This window comes from Trichechus manatus, unplaced genomic scaffold (assembly GCF_000243295.1).
Source record: "Trichechus manatus latirostris isolate Lorelei unplaced genomic scaffold, TriManLat1.0 scaffold00136, whole genome shotgun sequence".
NCBI classification, from domain to species: Eukaryota; Metazoa; Chordata; class Mammalia; order Sirenia; family Trichechidae; genus Trichechus; species Trichechus manatus.
The window spans coordinates 979,546-1,002,176 of record NW_004444072.1 but is presented as its reverse complement, the minus strand read 5'-3'; the positions used below and the strand labels follow the sequence as shown (position 1 = coordinate 1,002,176).

Sequence of the window (22,631 nt, the reverse complement as noted above, 5' to 3'; positions counted from 1 at the left end):
ATACAATATGCTGCCTTTTGTTTCTGGTTTCTTCTAGTTAGCATAGTATTCTCAAGGTTCATCTAGGTTGTAACATGTCTTAGTACTTCATTTTTATGGCTGAATAATATTCCATTGTATGGATATATCACATTTTGTTTACCTATTCATTGGTTGGTGCACATTTGGGTTGTTTCCATCTTCTGACTAGTATGAATAATGCTGCTGTGAACATTCCTGTATGTATTTTTGTTTGAACAACTAATTTCAGTTCTTTGGTTATATATCTAGGAGTGGGATTGCTGGGTGATACAGTAATTCCACTTTTAACTTTCTGAGGAACTGTCAGACTTTTCCACAGAGGCTATACCATTTTACATTCCCACCAGGAATGCATGAGGGTTCCAATTTATCTGCATCCCCACCAATATTTGTTATTTCCTTTGTTTTTATTATATATTATTATGGCCATGCTAGTGGATGTGCTCTGGTATCTCATTGTGGTTTTGATTTATATTTCCCTAATGATTAATGATCTTGAGCATCTTTTTATGTGCTTTTATAAGGATAAAAAACATAAATAAAAATCCCAACTTTCCTTTTCCATCCCGACGCCAGCTGGACATGCAGCACTTCTTGCTATGACCTTAACCACCGGGAGTAAGGTCAGACCTCACAGGCTAAAGGACACAGTCCTCCAGACTGCCAAATAGGCCCAAGACTTCAGATGTGAGCTGCAAACTTGGGAGTGTCCAAGACTTCCCTCACTTCTGACCTGTTGGCTGCAAACTTGGGGTTTCCCCATTACCCCTTCAGGATGCCAGCTGTAAACTTGGGGATTCCTAGCCCCCCTCACTTCTGACCTTCTGGTTCCCACTACTTCCTTGGGTTTGATAATTTGCTAGAACGCCCGCAGAGCCCATGGAGAGGACTATACTTACGATAAGTTTTATTACAGCAAAAAGTATACCAATAAAGAGACATATTGGGCAAGATCTGGGAGGGTTCCCAATGCAGAGCTTCCATGTCCCAAAAAGGAACATGTTACCCTCTAACATGCATTAATGTCTTTCACCAACCAGGAAGCCCGTGGAGCTTCCATGTCCAGAGCTTTTACTGTGACCTCATTAAGTACTCATGATTGATTGAATCAGCTCACTTCCCCTGGGATCAGCTGATTTCACGAGGTGCCCTTTTTGGCCTGGCCAGTCCCCATCCAAGTTACCTTGTTACCATAAACTCTGAGGTGTGGTCTCAGGGCCTGTAGATAACCAAACCTATCACCTTCAAGTCAATTCCAACTCGGAGCAACTCTATAGGACAGAGTAGAACTGCCCCATAGGGTTCCCAGGGAGCTGCTGGTAGATTCGAACTGCCGACCTTTTTGGTTAGCAGTGGTGACTCTTAACTACTGCATCACCAGGCCTCCCTACAGATAACACAGGTACTTAAATTACTTAGGAAATTCCAAGGGTTTAGAGTTATCGCTCAGAAACCAAGGACAAAGAACAAATTCTTTGGTCAAAGGTCATGTAATCTTCACAGCTCGCTGACCGTTTGCATATGTGTCTTTGGAAAAATGTCTGTACAAGTCCTGTGTCCATTTTTTTTTAAAATCAGGTTATTTGTCTTTCTGTTGAGCTGTAAGAGTTCTTTATATATTCTCGATACTAGACTTTTATCAGATAAATGTTTTGCAAATATTTTCCCCCATTCTGTGGGTTTTCTTTTCAATTTTTTTTTTTTTTGTCAGTACATGTATTGTTTTATGACATTGGTTAACAACCCCACAACATGTCAACACTCTCCCTCTCGACCTTGGAGGACCTTTTTTTTTGGTGAAAATATACATAGCCAAAGTTACACCATTTAAAAAGTTTCTTCATACAATTTAGTGATATCGATGACATTCTGCCAGTTGTGCTGCTGTTCTCACTATCCTTTTCCAAATTATTCCATCACCATTATCTTCAACTCACTGCCTCCTAGGTTTCCCATCAGACCTTTTGAGTGCTGTTGTCAATTTGATCTCACATAAATAATTCTTTTTTTTTTGCACCTTAGATGAAGGCTTGCAGAACAAATAGATTCTCATTAAACAGTATACATATTGCTCTATGACAGTGGTTAACAACCCCATGACATGTCAGCACTGTCCCTTCTCAACCTTGGGTTCCCTATCACCAGCTTTCCTGCCCCCTCCTGCCTTGTAGTCCTTGTCCTTGGACTGCTGTGCCTCATTAGTCCCGTTTTATCAGGCTGTCCAATCCCAGGCTGAATGGTGAACTTTGGGAGTGACTTCAGCACTGAGCTAAAAGGGTGTCCGAGGGCCATACTCTCGGGGTTTCTCCAGTCTGTCAGGCTAGTAAATCTGGTCTTTTTTTTTGTGAGTTAGAATTTTGTTCTACATCCTTTTCCAGCTCTGTCCAGGACCCTCTATTGTGATCCCAGTCAGAGCAGTCAGTGGTGGTAGCCAGGCACCATCTAGCTGTACTGGACTCATTCTAGTGGAGGCCATGGTAGCTGTGGTCCATTAGTCCTTTGGACTAATCTCTTCCTTGTATCCTATTCTCTTCATTCTCTCTTGCCCCTGAAGGGGTGAGACCAGTGGAGTATCTTAGATTGCTGCTCATGGGCTTTTAAGACCCCAGACGCTGCTCACCGAGGTAGAATGTAGAACATTGTCTTTATAAACTGTGGTATGCCAGTTGAGCTAGATGTTCCCCGAGACCATGGTCCCCACAGCCCTCTGCCCAGCAATTCAGTCCCTCGGAGTTCGGAAGTGTCTATGGAGCTTCCATGACCTTTCCTTGTACTAGCTGTGCTGGCTTCCCCAGTATTGTGTACTGTCTTACCCTTCACCAAAGTTACCACTAATCTGTTGTCTATTTAGTTCCCCCCGACTCTCATAACCAACAAAGATTGTTTCTTTTTGTGTGTAAACTTTGGTGTGAGTTTTTACGATAGAGGTCTCATATAATATTTGTCCTTTTGTGATTGATTTATTTCACTCAGCATAATGTCTTCCAGTTTCATGCATGTTATGAGATGCTTCACAGATGCATTATTCTTTATCTTTGCATAGTACTCCGTTGTGTGTATATGCCATAGTTTGTTCATTCATCTGTTGATGAGTATCTAGGTTGTTTCCATCTTTTTGCTATTGTGAACATTGCTGCAGTGAACATGGGTGTGCATGTGTCTATTCATGTGATGGCTCTTATTTCTTTAGGATATATTTCCTAGGAGTGGGACTGCATTTTGTAGTGCTTTTTTTTTTTTGTGGTGCTGACGTTTTCTTTGTTCCTCTTACTCTTCTGTGCTGAGTTCCTTTTGTTTGTGGATTTTTTTTTCATTTTTTTTGTTTTTGCAGAAAGTTTATGTTTTTCTTCTTTATTTTGATGAGTAGGTTTGTTAACTTTCTTTGTGGTTACCTTGAAATTTACGCTTATCTTCCTAGGTTTGAGCTTGTCTATTACTACTTGGTATCGCCTTGTCTTCCTCTCCATTCGAAGATTCTACACCTACACTGTTTATTTCCTCTTTTATTGTTCTGATGTTGTTGTCATTTACAGATTAACCTCTCTGGTTCCCTGTTGTATTTCTTCTGGTTTTACATAGTCCTTAAGAGTTCATTTCCTAGGTTGGTATCTGGCTAGTGCAATCCTGTGTCCTGTATTCAGCCTGTCGTCTGATGTTGTTTGTTCTCAGGTTGAAGGACTCCCTTTAATAAGTCTTGTAAGTTTGGTTTGGTTTTTACATAGTCCGTTAATTTCTGTTTATCTGCAAATGACCTAATTTTGCTATCGTATTTGAATGAGAGTTTTGCAGGATACCTTATTCTTGGCTAGCGATTTTTTTCTTTCAAAGTTTTATATATGTCATCCCATTGCCTTCTTGCCTTCGTGGTTTCTGCCGAATAATCTGAGCTTAGTCTTATTGTTTCTCCTCTGTATGTGACTCTTTGTTTTTCTCGAGCTGCTCTCAGGATTCTTTGTCTTTGGTTTTAGCAAGTGTGATTATAATATGCCTTGGTGATTTTCTTTTGGGGTCCATCTTATATGGGGTTCATTGAACTTCTTGGATGGCCACCTTTTCTTTTTTCATGATATCGGGGAAGTTTTCTGTCAGCAATTATTCAATGATTCTATGTTTTCTCCCCCTGTTCTGGAACTCCGATCACGTGCAGATTTTTCTTTTGATTGTATCCCGCATAATTATCAGGGTTTTTTCATTTTTCTTCATTCTTTTTCCTGATTTTTCCTCAGAGTTGTATCCAAGTGTTTATCTTCAATTTTGCTAATCCTGTCTTCCGTCGTTTCAAACCTATTCCTCACCCCTTCTATGACACTGTCCATTTCTGAAGTCTTGTTATCTTTTGGATTTCTAATTGTTGTTTTTGTATGATTTCTAGCTGTGAATTTATTTTAGCATTTTGTTCTTGTATTGTTTTCTTGAATTCTTCCATTTTTTCATCTGTGTTTTCCATGAATTTGTCTGGCTTTTCCATGAATTTGCCTGTTTTTTCCTCACTTTTGTCTACTTATTGCTTCAACTCTTGAATAATTCTGAAGATTAGAAATTTGAATTCCCTATCAGGTAGTTTTAGTGCCCTTTCTTCTAGTGGGAAATCATCTGGTATTTTGGACGCCTACTGGAACCATCCTGTTCTGTTTTTGTAAATGTTTTGGTATTGTCTGCTGTTTTCAGGGCATTCAGTGGTTATTTTCCTCGTTTATTGAATGTAGATTCTTTTGTTTTGTTCTCCTTTTTTGTTTTATTTGGTTATGCCTGAGCAGGTGGGCTGTGCATTCTTGTTGTTTGCTCGTCTGTAGGCACGATACTTTTCACCTCCTTCTCCGATGGGCGGGGTTAGTCACTCAGGTGTGGTACAGCAGGGTAGGTCCAGCTGAAGGGGAGTTGCTGAGATGGGTTTTTTGTGGCACATACCAGGGCTGACAGTGTGGACTGGAAATTAGTGCAGGGCAGGTTCCAGAAGGCCATGCCTGTGGTGCTTGGGGTGTGATGTTCAGTGCATGGTGCAGGTAGGCAGGAAGGAGGGGCTATATTGTGATGTGGGGAGCTAAGAAGAGTATGGGAAAGATGAGAGAGAGGAGAGAGAAACAGGAACCAAAAACATACACATAAACCAAAAAGATTGCTAAGGGAGCTTGCTATTGAAGTGGAGAGATGAGAGATTGAGAAATGGGGAAAATCAAAAATGGGGGAACAAAAGCGTAAAAGAAAAAAATGAACAAATCAAGAGACTGAAAATGAAAAAAAATAAAAAGGGAATAAGAGAGAGAAGAAAACAAAACGAAGTAAAGAAATCCAAAAACAAAACTGAAAAAGAAAAAAACAAACCAAAACAAGAAAAAAGAAATGTCCCCAGGGATGTCCCTGTGCATCTGCACAGAGTAAGGGAGTAGCTTCCAAGCCACATGGTACTGCCTGGCAAGAAGGGGCTCCCAAGCTGAGAAAAGAAAAAAACAAATCAAAACAGAACAAATCAGAGCAAACAAACAAACAGAAAAGCCCTGGGGGTTTCACTAGCGTGGTGGCACGGGCTGGGAAGCAGTTTCACAGTCGAGCAACGTTTCGCAGCCTTTCAGGAAGAAGCGAAGATGGTGCACGGAGCTAGGTATTTGAGAGACAGGAGGGGGAGGGTGTGAGTGGTAAGAAAGAAATCTAAAGATGTGGAAAAAAAGCAACACCAGCAGCCAACAAAAGATACTCAGGGAGTTGGCCAGTGCAGGTGGGTGGAATCCAAGCGATACCGGGGTGAAGCTGGTGCTTCCTGGCCAAGAGACTGTGACTGCAGGAAGCAGAGGAGGCAAAGTGGAGTTAAAAAAGGGTGCGGGGGTGGGAAAGAATATATCGCTGGCTACCAGTTGTTTTGTCTCCTGCTGGAAGCTCTGTGAAGGTGCTTTCCCGTACCCCGTTTGCTGATCTCCTATAGGAGTCCAAGATGGCGGATCCATGCTGCAGTAGCCGATAGGGGACCACTGCTTGTAACTCTCTGTTCTTGGTCAGTTTCTTACTCCATTCGGTGCTTGGCTGAGTTCTTTATCTCGTCGTTTGATGCTTAGGGTTTCAGGATTGATGTGTGACTCTGTTTGACTTAGTTTTTCGGATCTTTGCTGCGGAGGGACGGCGTGGTACTCGTGACTATAGCGCTATGTTGTCCAGAAGTCTCTTTTCACTTTTTTGATAGTGTTTTTTGATGCATAAAACTTTTTAATTTTGACGAAGTCCAATTTATCCTTTCTTTTGTTTCTTATTCTTTTGTGTCATATTTAAGAAACTATTGCCATGTCCAGGGTCATGAAGATTTAGCTGTATGTTGTCTTCTAAGAGTTTTATTTTTTTTGTTTTTACATTTAGTTCTTTGATCTATTTTGAGTTAATTTTTGTATATTGTGTGAGGTAAGGATCTGAGTTCCTATGGCTATTCAGTTGTCCCAGCAGTGCTTCTTGAAGAGAGTATTCTTTCCATTGAATGGTCTTGGCACCATTGTTAAAAATCTGTTGACCTTAGATGTATGGGTTTATTTCTGGACTCTCAGTTCTATTCCATTGATCTGTATGTCTGTTCTTATGCCAGTACCACACTGTTTTGATTATTGTTGCTTTTTAGTAAGTTTTGAAATCAGGAAGTGTGAGTTCTCCTCCTTTGTTCTTATCTTTCATAATTGTTTTGGTTATTCTGAGTACCTTTCAATTCCATATGAATATTAGTATCAGCCTGCCAATTTCTGCCAAAAAGACCATTAGGATCTTGATACGGATTGCATTGAATCTGTAGATTGCTTTGAGGAGTATTTTTAGACTTTTCCGGTCCATGGACGCAGGATGTCTTTCTATTTATTTAAGGTTTTTTTAAATTCTTTCAGCAATGTTTTGTAGTTTTCATTGTAAAGATCTTGAATCTCCTTGGCTAAATTTATTCTTAAGTATTTTATTCTTTTCTAATGCTATTGTAAATGGTATTTTTTTTTAAATTTTATTTCCACATGGCTTATTGCTTGAATACGACTGATTTTGTGTGTTGTATCTTGCATCTTTATTGAATTTGTTTATTAGCTCAAATAGTTTTTTTTGTGGTTTATTTTTAGATTTTCTATATGTAAGATCATGTCATTTGCAAATAGAGTTTTACTTTTTCTTTTTCAATTTGGATGCCTTTTATTTTTCACGCTTAGTTGATCTGACTAGAACTTTCAGTACAGTGTTGAATAGAAGTAGTGAGAGTGAGTATCCTTGTCTTGTTCCTGATCTTAGGAAAGCATTCAGTCTTTCACCATTAAGTATGATGTTAGCTGTGGGTTTTTCATAGATGCCGTTTATCGTATCGAAGAGGTTGTCTTCTGTTCCTAGTTTGTTGAGTGTTTTTATCATGAATGAGTGTTAGATTTTGTCAGATGTTTTTTCTCTGCATCAATTAAGATTATCATGGGTTTTTTTTTTTTTTCCTTCATTCTATTAATGTGGTGTATTACATTGGTTGATTGATCTGTGTTGAACTACCCTTGAATTCCTGGAATAAATCCCACTTGATCATGGTGTATAATCCTTTTTATATGCTGCTGAATTTGGTGCCAGTATTTTGTTGCAGATTTCTGGACAAATTTTTGGCACAGAGCTGTCAGTGGGTCCCAGGCGTTCCCAGGTATTGACTCCCTCAGTTCTTCAAGCAATGGAGAAGTCCCTGGGGTGGCTGGGCCCCTGGCCAGGCACATGAGTGGAGACAGTCTATTTTCTTTATTTCGAACTATTGTATAAATATGGTCGTTTTCTTTGTATGTGATGATTTGCAAAAAATTGGAAGCACAGCCTTTGTTTTCCAGGTCTGTATTGATTTCCTTGCTACATACTGAGTAGCATGACTGTGTCAGGACCACACGATGAATGTCACCAAGTGGTCAGCAGGTGAAAAAAGTACACAGTATTCATGGCTCAAGAGGGCAGTTATATTACAAACAAGAATACAGCAAATCGAATTTGCTTAATATCTCTTAAGTTGATGATAAAGTCTATGCTTGCATCTGCAGATCCAGCCAACCAGAGATCGAAAATATTCAGGGGGAAAAAGGTTCCAGAAAGTGAAACTTGAATTTGCCTCACGCCAAGCACTACGCTGAATCCACGTGAATTAAATGAAGTGTAGGCATCCCCTGCTGTAGCTTTCTGCCATTTTGCATATTTTCTCTCTCTCTCCAGTACTTCTTGTTTGAGCATTGTTCACCTCACGTCTTGTCATTATTCCCTAAACAACTGGATCCCTGGTGGCACAGTGGTCAGGAGATCGGCTGCTAAACAAAAGGTCAGTAGTTTAAATCCACCAGCCACTCCTTGAAAACCCCATGTGACAAGCAGCTCTACTCAGGTCCATACGGTCACCATGAATCGGAATTGACTCAAGTGCGGTGGGTTTCATTTTTATGACAGCTATTTACATATCATTTACATTGTATTCGGTGTGATAAGTAATCCAGGAATGATTTAAAGTATACAGAAGGATGTGCATAGGTTATATGCAAATACTGTACCGTTTTATATAAGGGACTTGAGCATCTGTGGATTTTGGTGTTTGCAGGGGTCCTGGAACCAATCCCCTGTGGATACTGAGGGATGAGTCTATCTGCTTGTTCATTATTTCAGGGCTCACTCTGCCCTCATATTCCTTGGCTGGCTTGCTTTCTAGGGCCATGTTGAACGAACAATAACCGGTAGCTCTTGAGTGGAGTCTGACTTGTGGCGACACCATGTGTGTTAGAACTGTGGTCATTAGGAGTTTTAACGACTGATTTTCAGAAGTAGATCACCTGGCCTTTCTTACGAAGTGCCTTGGGTGGAGTCGAACCGCCAACCTTTCAGTAAACAGCTGACTGCCTTAACCCATTTGAATAAACACAGCACCACTCTAACCACTAAATTCAAACCAGCAGACACAGCACTTGTACTGCAGGAGCATAAAAGACAGAAGAGGGGTAGGAGGACAGATAAGACACTGTGACTGTGCCTCATGGTTCTTGCCTCTGCCCTGCTTGATGATGTTGCTAAGCACGACCTCAGTTTACCAGGACTAGCTGGAGTAAGCTAGAGAATCTTTCCTACAATTGTTGAATTGGTGTGTGCTCTGCTGTATATATTCTCAACAAGAGCAAAAATAAAATTAAAAAAAAAAAATTGCGTGGTCCAGCAATCTGTGTTTTAACAGCTGATTTGGGTGATTCTGATGTACTATAGAGTTTGAGGACCGCTGGTCTCCAGTGTCCTCTGACCCTAATGAACTCTCATCTTAGCAGATTAAACCAACAGTAGTTCATCTGTATGTGGTCAGTCTCACAGCAGTATGCTGTATCTCTGATGAAGTTCCCTCTGGTGTGGATTTAAGCCCCCACCCCTTGAATTGCACACAGACCCATTGACATCTGTCCTCACTCCTTGAATGTGCCCTGCCTTTGCTATCAAACCAGCTCAAAGCATCTTAAGTGTGCAAACAGATCAGAACATAGACCAATTCAGCAGTTTCTACATGTACAATTCAGTAACATTGATTACATTTTTCAAGTTGTGCAACAATTCTCACTCTCCTTTTCTGAGTTGTTGCTCCCCCATTCACATAAACTTACTGCCCTTTAAGTTTCTTATCTAATCTTTTGAGTTACTGTTGTCAGTTTGATCCCATATAGAACCAGTTTCTGTCGACATAGTGACCCTATAGGACAGAGTAGAACTGCCCCATAGGGCATCCAAGGAGCAGCTGGTGGACTCAAACTGCTGACCTTTTGGTTAGCAGCTGAGCCCTTAACCACTGCACCACCAGGGCTCCTGATCCTATATAGATTGTTCTTAAAAGAGTACAATGTTCAAGGCAGACATTTTTTGCTAGTTAAGCCAAACTATTGTTTTGTTTTAAAAAAAAGTCTCGGGATATTTTTGGTTTAAGGTTTAAAGGTGATTTCAGGGCAGTTGTTTCAGGGGTTCATCCAGCCTCTGAAGGATTGTTTTGCTTGGTTTAGAATTCTTGTTTTTCTGTTTCTTTTCAGCGCTTTATATACATCATCCCACTGCCTTTTGGCCTTCATCGTTTCTGAGGAGAAATCGGCTATTTTATTGAGGATCCCTTGTACATGAATCACTTCTCTTGCTGCTTTCAAGATTTTTTCTTTGGCTTTCTACAATTTGATTATAATGTGTGTTGGTGTTGATCTCTTTGACTTTGTCATACTTGGTGTTTATTGAGCTCTTAGAAGTATAGATTCATGTTTTTCATCAAATTTGGTGGGAAGTTTCTGGTCATTATATTTTCAAATGTTCCTGTTTCCCCTTTCTTTTTTTTCTGAGACTTGCATTTACATATGTTGGTATACTTGATTGTGTCCCACAGGTCTCTGAGGCTTTGTTCATTTTTCTTCATTCTTTTTTCTTTCTGTTCCTCAGACTGGATAATCTCAGTTTTCACAAGTTCGCTGATTGTTTCTTCTACCTGCTAAAATCTGCTGTTGAACTCCTGTAAGTGAATTTTTCATTTTAGTTGTTGAGCTTTTCAACCCCAGAATTTCTACTTGGTTTTGTTTTATAGTTTGTCTTTTTAGTGGTATTCTCTATTTGGTGAGACATTATTCTATTTTTATTTAGCTCTTTGTCCATGGTTTCCCCTTAGCTCTTTAAGCATATTTAAGACAGTTCGTTTAAAGTCTTTCTGTAAATTTGTCCAATGTTTGGCCTCCCTCAGGGTCAGTTTCTATTATTTATTTATCCCAGGAAAAGGCTATACATGTTTCTTTGAATGCCTCAAAATTTTTTTGTTGTTGAAACCTGGATATTTTGAATACTCTGGTGTGGTAACTGTAAATCCACTTCTTCCCAATCGCCGGTGTTTGTTGTTGCTTGTTGTTTGTTCAGTGATTTTTCTTAACTATTTTTGTAAAGTTTGTATTCTTTGTCATGTGTGACCACTGAAGTCTCTGTTTTGTTATCTTAGTGGTCAGCTAGTGATTTTGCAAGAATTTCCTCAAACTCCTGGAGCAAAGAAACAAAAAAACTCCTAGTTTTTGCAGATTGATTCTGAGTTGGGACACTTTTTCCATTCTTAGTCAGGTCATTTACAACTCTGCCTTAGCTGTCATTTCTTGATTTCACAGAGCTAAAAGATCCACCAGAGTTGAATATTTAGGTTCTTCTCAGGTCTTTTTTTTTTTCTGAGGAAGTTTACATAGCCAGTTAGGTTCCCATTTGATGATTTCTGCACAAAATTTCGGTGACATTAGTTACATTTTTCACAACGTGTCAACGTTCTCTTTAATCGCGTTCTGGTTGTTCCTGTAGTTTCCCTGCTTCCTTATCTTTTCATCTTTGCTTTAGAGTAATTGGTGACCTTTTGGTCTCATGTAGATGATTTTTTAATGGAGCACCAAGTCGTGAGTAATATCTTTTATTTTGTGTGCCAATCTGTAATTTCACTAAAAGGTGACCTCGGGGGATAGTTTCGGTTTAAGGTTTAAAGAGTATCTCAGGGCAGTAGTCTCAGGGAGTCCTCTAGTCTCAACTGGTCCAGTAAGTCTGGACTTATGAATTTGAGTGCTGTTCCACATTTTTGTCCTGTTCTATCAGAGTCCATTTATTTTGGCCCTGATCAGAACAGTAGTTAGTGGTAGCCAGGCCCCATCTAGTTATTTTGGTCTCAGGGTAGATGCGATCATGGCTCGTGTAGGCTATTAGCCGTCTAGACTAGTTTCTTCTCCGAGGCTTTGGTTTCTTTCTTTCTTGTTTGCTTCTGATGTGTAGAGACAAACAGTTGTATCTTAGATGGCTGCTTGCAAGCCTTTAAGACCCAGTCTCTATTCACCTCTCTAGGATGCAGTACATGAACTTTGTGAACTATTTTATGCCAGTTGACTGAGTTGTCCCACGAGACAAAGGTCCTAAGCCTTCAAATCCAGAAAACCAGTCTCGCAAGGCATTTGGTTATGTCTAAGAAATATCTTTGTGTTCTCTATCAATATATGTGTGCACACTCATATCTGTGCACAGATGTACACACCTGTACCTACTCATATCCGTATATGCCTATATACACACATGTGACCACACGCTCGTTTTTTTGGTTATGTTGGTGTTGCCATTTGTTTATGTCATATTCTTTAGCACAAACATCCTTTTCTCTTGAGTACTTCTTAACAGCATCATTTACTTTGGTTCTCAGATCTGTTTTGACTAGGGTTCAGCCCTTGGCATGAATGTGGCTTTCTAGATTTCCCGGTCTATGCAGCAAGAGCTTTTCAAAGGCATATTCACATAAGTATTTTCCTCTCCACCTCCTTCTTCACAGTTTTTTTTTTTTTTTTAATTTCAAACACATTTTAAGGGTAAACAAAATGTGCTACATGTATACAATGGAGAATTATTCAATTATAAAGAGAAAAAAGTTTTGAACATGCCACCACATGGATGAACCTTGAAAACACCATGTCACGTGAAATAAGCTAGACACAAAAGGACAAATACTATATGATCCCACTTACATGAATTATCTAGAATAGGTAAATCCATCAAAATAAGGAGGGAATGGGGAATAAAAAAAGAAAAGAGAAGCGTTTCATAAATTCACAAGAATATAAAATGAAAATCAGATGACCTTTTGTGTTTGAAGCTTAAGGGTCAGAATTTGTTAGACTTGTTTCTGTATTTTTTTTTTTTTGTACTTAAGGTGAAAGTTTATAGTTCAAGTTAATCTCATACAAAATTTATATACATATGGTCATGTGATATTAGTAGCAATCCCTTCCACTTTGGGTCTCCCATGTCCATCCAGTTAGCTCTCATCCCCATCCAACCAGCTCCCATCCCCTCCTGCCTTCTCATCCCGCCTGTGGACAGGAGCTGCCCGTTTGGTCTTGAGTATCTGCTGGAACTAAGAGTATTATTTTATATTTTGTAGTCCTGTCTTATCTTTGTCTAAAGAATGGTCTTCAGGAATGATTTCAGATCTGAGTTAACATAGCGTTTGAGCGCCATGGCTTCGGGGGTTCCTCCAGTCTCAGTCAGACCATTAAGTCTGGGCTTTTTATGTGAATTTGAGTTCTGTTCGAGCAATCACTGGTGGTAGCCAGGTACCATCTAGTTCTGGTCTCAGGCTGATGGAGTCTCTGGTTTATGTGGTTTTTTTGTCTCTTAGGCTAATATTTTCCTTGTGTGTTTGGTGTTCTTCATGCTCTTTTGCTCCAGGTGCATTGGGACCAATTGATTTATCTTATAGATGGCCGCTTGCAAGCTTTTAAGACCCCAGACGCCACTCACCAAAGCTTCCCAGGTTTTTGGTGTGTTGCTTAACTATTATTCTTTGTCATGGGTAGGTATGGGTAATACATACGCTTTTGAATGCTTTTGACCCACACTGCTGGGAAGCTCCTTAGGCCCTGGGGAACCCACACTGCTGGGAAACTACTTAGGCCCTGGGGAACCTCTGAGACTGGTGTAACAAAGGCAGATTATTGAGCTGATCCTTCAGGAAGCCATCAGATAGTTCAGAACACATTATTAATACACTGCGAGTAAGGTCTATATTGCTCTCTCTGGTACCAGCCACCTGCAGCAGGCATGCACGCTGCTGTCTTCACAGCTGCAGCTGTATAGGGGAGTGGGAGATGGTAAGCTGGAAAGTTAAAATACTACAGAGCTCTTTTACCAAAATTCAGCAGTTTCTTTCTTCGTAAGCATTCCCTGGTTGTTGTAGACTTTTTATTAGATTCTAGAGCCCTGGTGGCGCAATGGTTAAGTGCTCAGCTGCTAACCGAAAGTTTCGCAGTTTGAACCCACCCAGCAGCTCCACAGGAAAAAGACCTGGCTATGTGCTTGTGTAAAGATCACAGCGTAGAAAACCCTATATGGGTCAGTTCTGCTCTGTCACATGGGTTCACTATGAGTTGGAATGGACTCGACAGCATCCAACAGCGACAGAGTTTCAACAGTTTTTGCCGGCTTTTTTTTTGTTTGTTTTCTGGAGGGATGGAGTTTTGGTGTTCCCTACTTTGCCATTTTTGGTGATGTAACTTCCATTGTTTTGAATGAACTGAATATATAAATGGATATAAATGTTCACTATGATCTTGAATCACCAAAAAAGCCCAGTTTGTTTGGTATATTGTATTTAAGGATAAGGAAATGTACATATTATTTCCATTTTTTAAAAAAGTTTAATCTCTGTTCAAATTTCTGAATATTGATATTAAGTTGGAGAAAATATCTTGTCGGGGTACAGGCCAGTTCAATGCTGCTTTTAGTCAGGTTATTTTTTCCAGATTTTCAGGAAAATAATTAAATTCCTTTTACTTTTTTATTAAGAATCTCACCAGTCTAAGAAATTATCTGTTTAGATCATTGTTTCTCAACTTGGGGTGATTTCACCCCCTAGGGGAATTTAGCACTGTCTGGAGATGTTCTTGGTTGTCACAGGTGGGGCTAGGGAAGGTGTGCTACTGGCATCTAATGGATAAAAGAGAGGCCAGGGATGCTACTGAACATCCTACAATGTGTAGGGCAGCCCCATACTACAAAGAATTATCTGATCTAAAATGTCAGTAGTGCTGACATTGAGAAACCCTGACTTAAAGTCCCTGAAGTGGCTGGTGGTAGACATGTTACTTTAAAATCTAATGCCTAGATTTAGAACTAACAACTTTAACTTCTTTTTTAACTCCTCTTTATGAAATGCTGTTATTCGTGAATAGAATAGGAAGATTTGTGTTTTCCTCTTAAAATTTCTAATATAATGTTAGTTATATTTAATTTTAAAACTTTCAGTCATACTGAGATAACGTTAATGACTTACCCAGTTTCAACAACATTTTACCATTTCTCCAACATTTTTTAGTATTTTAAAGCAAATTCAGTTTGCTTCTTATTGTGTTTGACTTTTTTCAGATGTCTTTTTGTAATTTGGTTTGTTAGAGTCAATCTAAACAAAGTTTGAACATTGCATGTGATTGATTTCTTAAATCTTTTTATTTATAACAACTTTTCCTTTAAAAATTTTGTTGAAGAAACTGTCATTTATCCCGTAAAATTAATAGGTTTGGTTGATTGTATTCTTGTGGTGTCATTTAACATGTTCCTCTACCCCGCCTTTTTTTTTCCCTGTAAAGTGGTAGCTTTAGAGATTTGATTAGATTTAGTCTTTTTTTTTCTTAAAGCAAGGATATGTCATAGATATAATAAAGCAGGAGACTACATACATATAGCCACCTATCACATATTCTGTCGTACAGATTATTGGCTTGATATATATATACGTACAAGTACACACACGCACACACGTATACATATATAGTTTCAGAGTATGGGGAGAACGTAATGACAGATTCTAACATTCTTAAGGATAGTACTGATCTGTGAAGATGTTCTCAGCTTGATCCATTCATCATAATGTTTCCCATCAATCTGTCACCTAATCTTTTCACTGGAGGTTTGCAAAAATGATGATCTTAAATTATTTTCTCTGCATTATCATTTGACCCAAATTAATGTTCCATTTACAAATCAGTATATCTTGATCATTTGCTTTGCTCCTTTTAGGTCAGGGAATATTTTCATTCTGTCAACACAGTCTAGTTAGCACAATGCTTTGCGCATAGTACCCATGCCATATCAGTGGTTCTAAACCTGGGTCTGAATTAGAATCACCATTAAAAGTACAGATTACCAGGCTCCACTCAAGAGGTTTCTACTTTAATTGGCCTGGCAAACTTTGAGTTGGAGAAAAACAGGCTGGCAGAGTAAAATGAATCTGTCTTTACATAATTTAGTTACTTAGCGAGCAAAGCATTGTGTAAGTAATTCTTACCTTTGGTATGCATTTGATTCATTTGCTTAGCTTTTAAAATTTAATTTTAGCGGGCAGCATAATGGTTCACAATTTGAAAGGAATAGAAAGGGATTAATGTCTTGTTTGCCTGCCTCAAGGTCACAAAACCTTTCACACCTATTTGAAACTTTCATATATACAAACATCTACGTGTGTGTGTGTGTGTGTGTGTGTGTGTGTATAAACCAAAAAACCAAAACTCATTGCTGTCAAGTTGGTTCTAACTCATAGCGACTCTGTAGGACACAGTAGAACTGCCCCCATAGGGTTTCCAAGGAGTAGCTGGTGGATTCAAACTGCCAACCTTTTCATTAGCATCTGTAGCTAACCAGGCTGTCTGTCTCTCTCTCTCTATATATATACAGATACACATTCTTCATTTATCGACTATCTTGTTATTTGACATTTAACATTTATGATAATAGTAAAAAATCTACTATTCGACTATTTTGCACATTAAGTACGTACATCTGGTAATGATGAACACCGACCTGTGAGGCAAGAGTAACGCTGACTGATGGTTAATGTTATTTGTCAGCTTGGCTGGGCCATGATTCTCATTCTCGATGGTTTGGTAGTTATGTAATGATATAATCTGGCAGTTATGTAATGATACAATCATCTACTGTTTTGTGGTCTGATGTGGTCATCCACTTTTGCATAATGCCAATTTTCACGTAATGAGCTAGTCTTTGGAACCTAACCATGTCAATAAGTGAGGAGTGAGTGTGTGTGTCTGTGTGTGGGTGTCCCTGTATATCACGCTTGGTAAAGTAGAAGATCAGTGAAAAAGTGGAAGACCCTCAAGAAGATGGATTGACACAGTGGCTGCAGCAGTGGAGGGCTCTAACATAGCAACGATTGTGAGGATGGTGTAGGACCAGGCAGTGTCTCATTCTGTTGTACATGGGGTCGCTACGAGTTGGAACCGACTCAGTGGCACCTAACAACAACAGCATTAGGTTGTACATTTAGCCCATGATCCATTTTGAGTTAATTTTTGTGTATAGTGTGATGTAGGAGTCCAAGTTCTTTTTCGTATATGGCTTATTCAGTTGTTCCAGGACTATTTGTTGTAAAGATTATTTTTTCTCCGTTGAATTGTCTTTGCACCTTTGTCAAAAATCGGTTGACTAAATATGTGTGGGTCTGTTTCTGGATTCTTCTGTTCCATTGAATCTATATGTCTAGATCCTTTTCTCCATTATCACACTATCCTGATTACTGTAACTTTATAGCAATGTGAAAATAGTGTGAATGTTACAACTTTATTCTTATTTTTCAAAATTATTTTGGCTCTTCCATTTCATTTGCCTTTCTATAAAAATTTTAGAATCAGCCTATTGATTTCTACAAAATAGTCTGCTGGGAGTTTGGCTGAGATCGCATTGAATCTATAGATTAAATGAGGAAAAATTGACATCTCAACAATATTGAGTCTTCTAATCCGTAAACATAGTATTTCTCTATTTAGATCTTTTATTTCTTTCATCAGTGTTTTTGTTAGTTTTAGCGTTCAGACTTTGCATATATTTTGATAAATTTACACTGAAGTATTTTATTTTTTGGTGTTATTATAAATGGTACTGCTTTTTAAATTTTGACTTCCAGTTCTTTATTTTTAGTGTGTAGACATATAATTGGTTTTGTATATGACATTGCATTCTTTTAGTTTGCTAATCCTACTTAATAGTTCTGGAATTTTTTTTTTTTTTGTAGATTCTATGGGATTTTCTATATAGACAGTCATGTCATCTGCTAATACAGACAGGTTTATTTCTTCCTTCCCAAATTGTGTGCCTTTTATATAGACTTTTGTGGCTAGGACTTCTAATAGGATAGTTAATAGAGGTAGTGAGAGCAGACATTCCTGCCTTGTTCTCCATTTTAGGGAGAAATCAATCAATAGTTTCTTCTAGTACTTTCAGATTTCTTTAAACACGTAAATCCCAATATAGCGATCACTTAGGAAAAGAATCCTATTTAATTTTATTTACTGTGTGGCCCTCCAGTTTTCCGATATCATTTCATTGACAAGTATATCTTGTGATTCCTGTTGTACCATGTTTGTCTGTTTCTCTCTCACACACACACAGACTTCTGTCAAAGCACTTAATTGCACTACTTTTGCAGTTTACTTTTCACTTATTTTTCTCCCTCACTAGAAGGTGAATGTTTTGAGGAGAGTATGAAATGGTGACTTTCCTCAGGGAACTTATGTTGTGAACAAGTTGGTGTTTTGTTGAACCATATGAAATTGCTGATGTTAGTTTATAAGCTTCAAAAGTTTGTATTTTACTATTGGGCCTGCAATAAAAACAAAAATAACAGACATGATAACTTCACTTCCAACCAGATGCACTCATCAGTATGAGAAGTGTTCATGCATGAGAAATTGTCATTGTTGTGTGTTAAGCAGAATCATAGAGCTGCACATACTGATGTGAATGAAATATGATACATTCCTCGCTCTTAAGGAGACAGTCACTGTGAGGAAGATTAGGCTTTTACAATGGCCGGATGGGTATATGCACAAATTTTGTCTCAAATTGAGTCAGCTCATGATCTAACCTCAAGCTTCCTGATATTTATAATAATTTAAAGAAGTTATTGCCAAAGTATCTTGCATTCTCAAAGTGTGACTGTAAGGTACTTTGGCAATAACTTCTGTATGTAAGTTAGTAAGAAGTTTGATATACTTTGCTATGTGACAGTTTTGAGAAATTGTGGAAAGATAACTATTTTTTCAGCTGTTTATTTGATGGTGTATTAAATATTTCAGTCAGTATCTAGTGGGCTGAGTTAACAAGGTAGTAAACTAAGGGTACCAAATATTTTCCTATTGAAATAACTTAATATTTTAAATAAGAGAAAGGCAGCAAAGCAGTCATAACAGAAAAAATAAAATTTTGTTTTATTTCATTACTAGATTTTTTTAAAGTGTCTTTTATTGTAAGTTATATTTGGAGGAAAACTATATTTTTAGTTCTCAAACTATCAAGCTGACCTTTCTCTACCCAATATTATAAGCCTGGGAGAAATTTTGTGTGAGCTTCAGGAAGCCAGAAACTATTTCTCTTCACTACTGTTATTCTTTGGATTTAGCAAACAGTTGTTGAATAAGTATTTGTAGGAGTGGGTGGCTAGGGTAGCTAGATTTGTTTAAAGAAAGCAAGTATAATTTTTACATGAGATTTTAATTTAGTTTGTTTTTTTTAAATTTCATTTTAGTAGAAATGAATGAAAGTTATTGCAGTTACATGTTGCTTGATATTCATCAAAAGTCACATAGTTTTTGAGGCAATTAAATGGCATTGGTAAATGATGTAGTAGTGGCCTGTTGTTTTCATTTCAGAAATTTACTCATATTGTTATGAACTTGACTATTAATATGAGATTGCAATAATTATAAAAACTTATAAAGCATTTTCTTTCATTTGATGACTTGTCAGTAAAAATTTAGAGATGTTTTATAATCTCCGGAAAACCCCTGTTTAAAATGCAAAACTCAGGGAAGAATTTACCTTTGTGTTAGTAATCATATAATAAAAAAAAGAAGTACTCGGGAAATTTATTTTCTTTTGTATTTGCTGCCACCAAATGGCAAATTAATACATTACCAGGTCTGTTTCTTTAATACTGTAGCAAGCATACTAAAAATAATGTTCCTTTAATCTTTTCTTGATCAGATTAATTTGTTCATAAAGAATTTTGATAAGAGGAGAAATAATAAATTTTAATGTCTAAAACTGTATTAACCTTCTTCCACCAGAGTGAATAGCGTGGTTTCTATTTTCTTTTATCATTAGAAAAGCATTTTAGGACACTATTAGTGCTTACAATGACAAAAATGGTGAAAGCTGATGATTCTTTCATACTAGGAAGGAATATGTTTGGCATCATGCTTCTGTGTAGGGAATTTAATTCTGAATTTGTTCTTTCCAGGTCATTGCACCTGAGAATTACGGCTCCATAATATTTTAGGCCTAATTTAATTTATTCACTAAACCAGCATGTGAAGACAAGCTGTTTGACTAAAATTAACCATACTCGTTGATTTCTTAGGTACATGGTGGATATGATCTTCAAAAATTAGTATATAAGAGTAAAAAACAGAAGTAATCCAAATGTTCAATTTTAGGGAATTGGTTAAATATACAAAGATACTAACTGTAGGATGGAATTTTATATAGTCATTCAAATTATTGTAGGAAATAGGTGAAGGCCCGCATTGTTAAATGGGGCAGGGTTTGGGGGGATGCAAGTTACTGAACAGTGTATTTATTATCCTAATTTTAAAAAAAGTACATATATAGAAAATAAATACCTGTGCTTATCTTTGGGAGGTATTTTGGTGATTTTTTAAAATTATGCATTTCTAAAATGAGCATGCTTTAAATATTTAGAAATTGTATAGATAGACTATTTTATACTTTCTAGGCAGTTTCTTAGATTAAGGCATCCCCATGGGGAAATACAATTATTTGATTGGTAAGTAGTTGGATATGATGTTATACCAGTTATTTATGACATAGCCCTTCATTTTCAGGGTTGGCAAATTCTTGCTTTTGATATCTGTTTTCTGCTACAGGCTTGTGATTGGAATTGAAACAATACAGCTACTGCTTCCACCAGAGGAAAATAGTATGGGAATTCCTATTATGGTAGGTTATTTTCCGGTGGTCTATCTGCAGTAATATAGGCAACTCTTGTAATTCATTAGTTTGTTGCTACTTGTGCCTCCTCGTAACTCTTATACTTAGCTTTTATACATAGCTATGTGAATAAATACTTAGCATCAGTCAGAATGCTTTGTTTTAGATATTTTGTTAATAGTAGTAAGCCTTGTGTTAGTGAAAATCTATTTGAATTATTAAGCAAGTTACTAAATTCAGTATAATAACTTACTTAATAATTCTAATAGATTTTCAGTGGATGGGGCTTAAGCATCTAAGAACTTTATGTTGTAGCTTGGAGCAGAAAACATTAAACAGTTGAAAAAAACAGTACTGCAACTAATTTTATTTTATCCTGGATAACAAATAAGTTACTAGATGTTTTCATCCTTCGATCGTCTAGCTGTATGCATCACCTTACTCATAGCTCACTCTCTTACGTGTTTGTGGTGCATGCTTCAAACATTATCAGCTACTCAGTAATCACTGGGGAACCTCCATCATGTGAGTGACTCTTGTGTTTCTAGTGAAACTAAAAATTTAATGAAATCTAGAGACCTTAGAATGAAGTCACTAGTGAGGACGATATAAGCTTGTTTGATATCATCAGCATTGTTAGGCCTTCTTATTTGAAATTCAAACAAATTGAAAGATTCCATTGAATACAAAAGGAAGACCCTAAAACCCAAAAACCAAACCTGTTGCCATGAAGTCAATTCTGACTCATGGCAGCCCTATAGGACACAGTAGAACTGCCTGCTCCATAGGGTTTCCAGGGAGTGGTTGGTGGATTCGAATTGCCAACCTTTCAGTTAGCAGCCAAACTCTTAACCCCTACACCACCAAGGATTCAAACAAATTGAAAGATTCTGTAGAATACAAAAGGAGGGCCCTAGGGCCTAGTAATTGGCTTCTTCTCCACTGTTACCAAGCTGCAACCTGCTGTTAAATACTTTATGGTCCCAAACAGTAATAAAACCCGAACCTGATGCTGTCGAGTCGATTCTGACTCATAGCGACCCTATAGGACAGAGTAGAACTGCCTCATAGGGTTTCCAAGGAGCAGCTGGTAGATTCGGGCTGCCGACCTTTTGGTTAGTAGCCGTAGCTCTTAACCACTGCACCACCAGGCCTTCAAAAACAGTAATACCATTTGATATTAGGCAGACTTGATACAAAGTTTAAAAAAAAAAACCCTTACTGGGTTTCAGTTCTGTTTTGTTCTTTGTCATATTAAACTTTTTAAAAGATGAGTTGCTTTGAAAGCTCGTACATTGGAGATTGGGAGATTTTATGTATTTGTTTTCTGGTAGAGGAGAAGCACATTTTTGGGAACAGTATTAGTGAGTTGTTTGCTTCAGATGGGTATAGATATGATCACATTCAAGACTCGTGCTCTCTTTAGAAATTCTGAATTCTGTATGAATTAACCAATTGTAAATCTTTACCTGGTCTTTCAGTAAAGTCTAGATTTCCAACCAAATTATTGCTTTGAAAAAAAAAAACTCGTAGGATGCCTCTCATTAGTTGTTACCTTGGTGGCTCTTGCTGACCAGAATTCCACTGGCAATTCATCCCTTCCTTCACACACCTCATTTCGGTTAATTTAAAATCATTTCCCAGCCTTGGGCTCAATAAATGTTTTCAATGAATCTTGTAATACTCCTATTCTAATGCTGTTCCCAACCAAACATTTGGAATGGGTGGACAAGAGAGAAAAAGAACAAAACGCCAAATTTAACATTGTAAGGATAAGACCTGATTGGGGAAGGTAGTTAACAAATAGCAGACACTGTCAATGTTAGATAGTCCATTTTATCATTCCTGCTAATGTGTGTGAGAGACTGTGCAGAACAGCAGAACATTGAACTACTTTTATCACGATTACTGTTTAAGTTGTAATTATCAACTTTTACCACTGGGTGGTGCTTTTGCATTGGTTACTGCAAAAACTCTCTACATTTCCATGGCGCAGTGGTTAAAGTACTCGACTGCTACCTGAAGGTTGGCGGTTCGAGCCCACCAGCTCTGCAGGAGAAAGATGTGGCAGTCTGCTTCCGTAAAGATTTACAGCCTTGGAAACCCTAAGGGGGCATTTCTACTCCATC

The 22,631-nt window shown here is 38.0% G+C and overlaps 1 protein-coding gene across 6 annotated transcripts in view; it reads left to right on the top strand.

The window, feature by feature from the left end:
- Nucleotides 1-22,631, top strand: part of ANKRD28 (ankyrin repeat domain 28) — a 202,345-nt gene that overhangs the window by 44,976 nt on the left and 134,738 nt on the right. For 3 of the 6 annotated variants that reach the window (XM_023739520.1, XM_023739523.1, XM_023739524.1), the window contains exons 1-2: nucleotides 9,927-10,497; nucleotides 20,439-20,511. The exons of 1 other annotated variant lie outside the window; for it this stretch is intronic. In XM_023739520.1, the coding sequence (XP_023595288.1) occupies nucleotides 20,494-20,511 (18 nt within the window). In that variant the 5' untranslated portion in view covers nucleotides 9,927-10,497; nucleotides 20,439-20,493. Of the gene's footprint in view, nucleotides 1-8,279; nucleotides 8,303-9,926; nucleotides 10,498-20,438; nucleotides 20,512-22,631 lie in introns of those variants that run through there. 2 more of the 6 variants (XM_023739521.1, XM_023739522.1) reach the window with 2 other exon arrangements.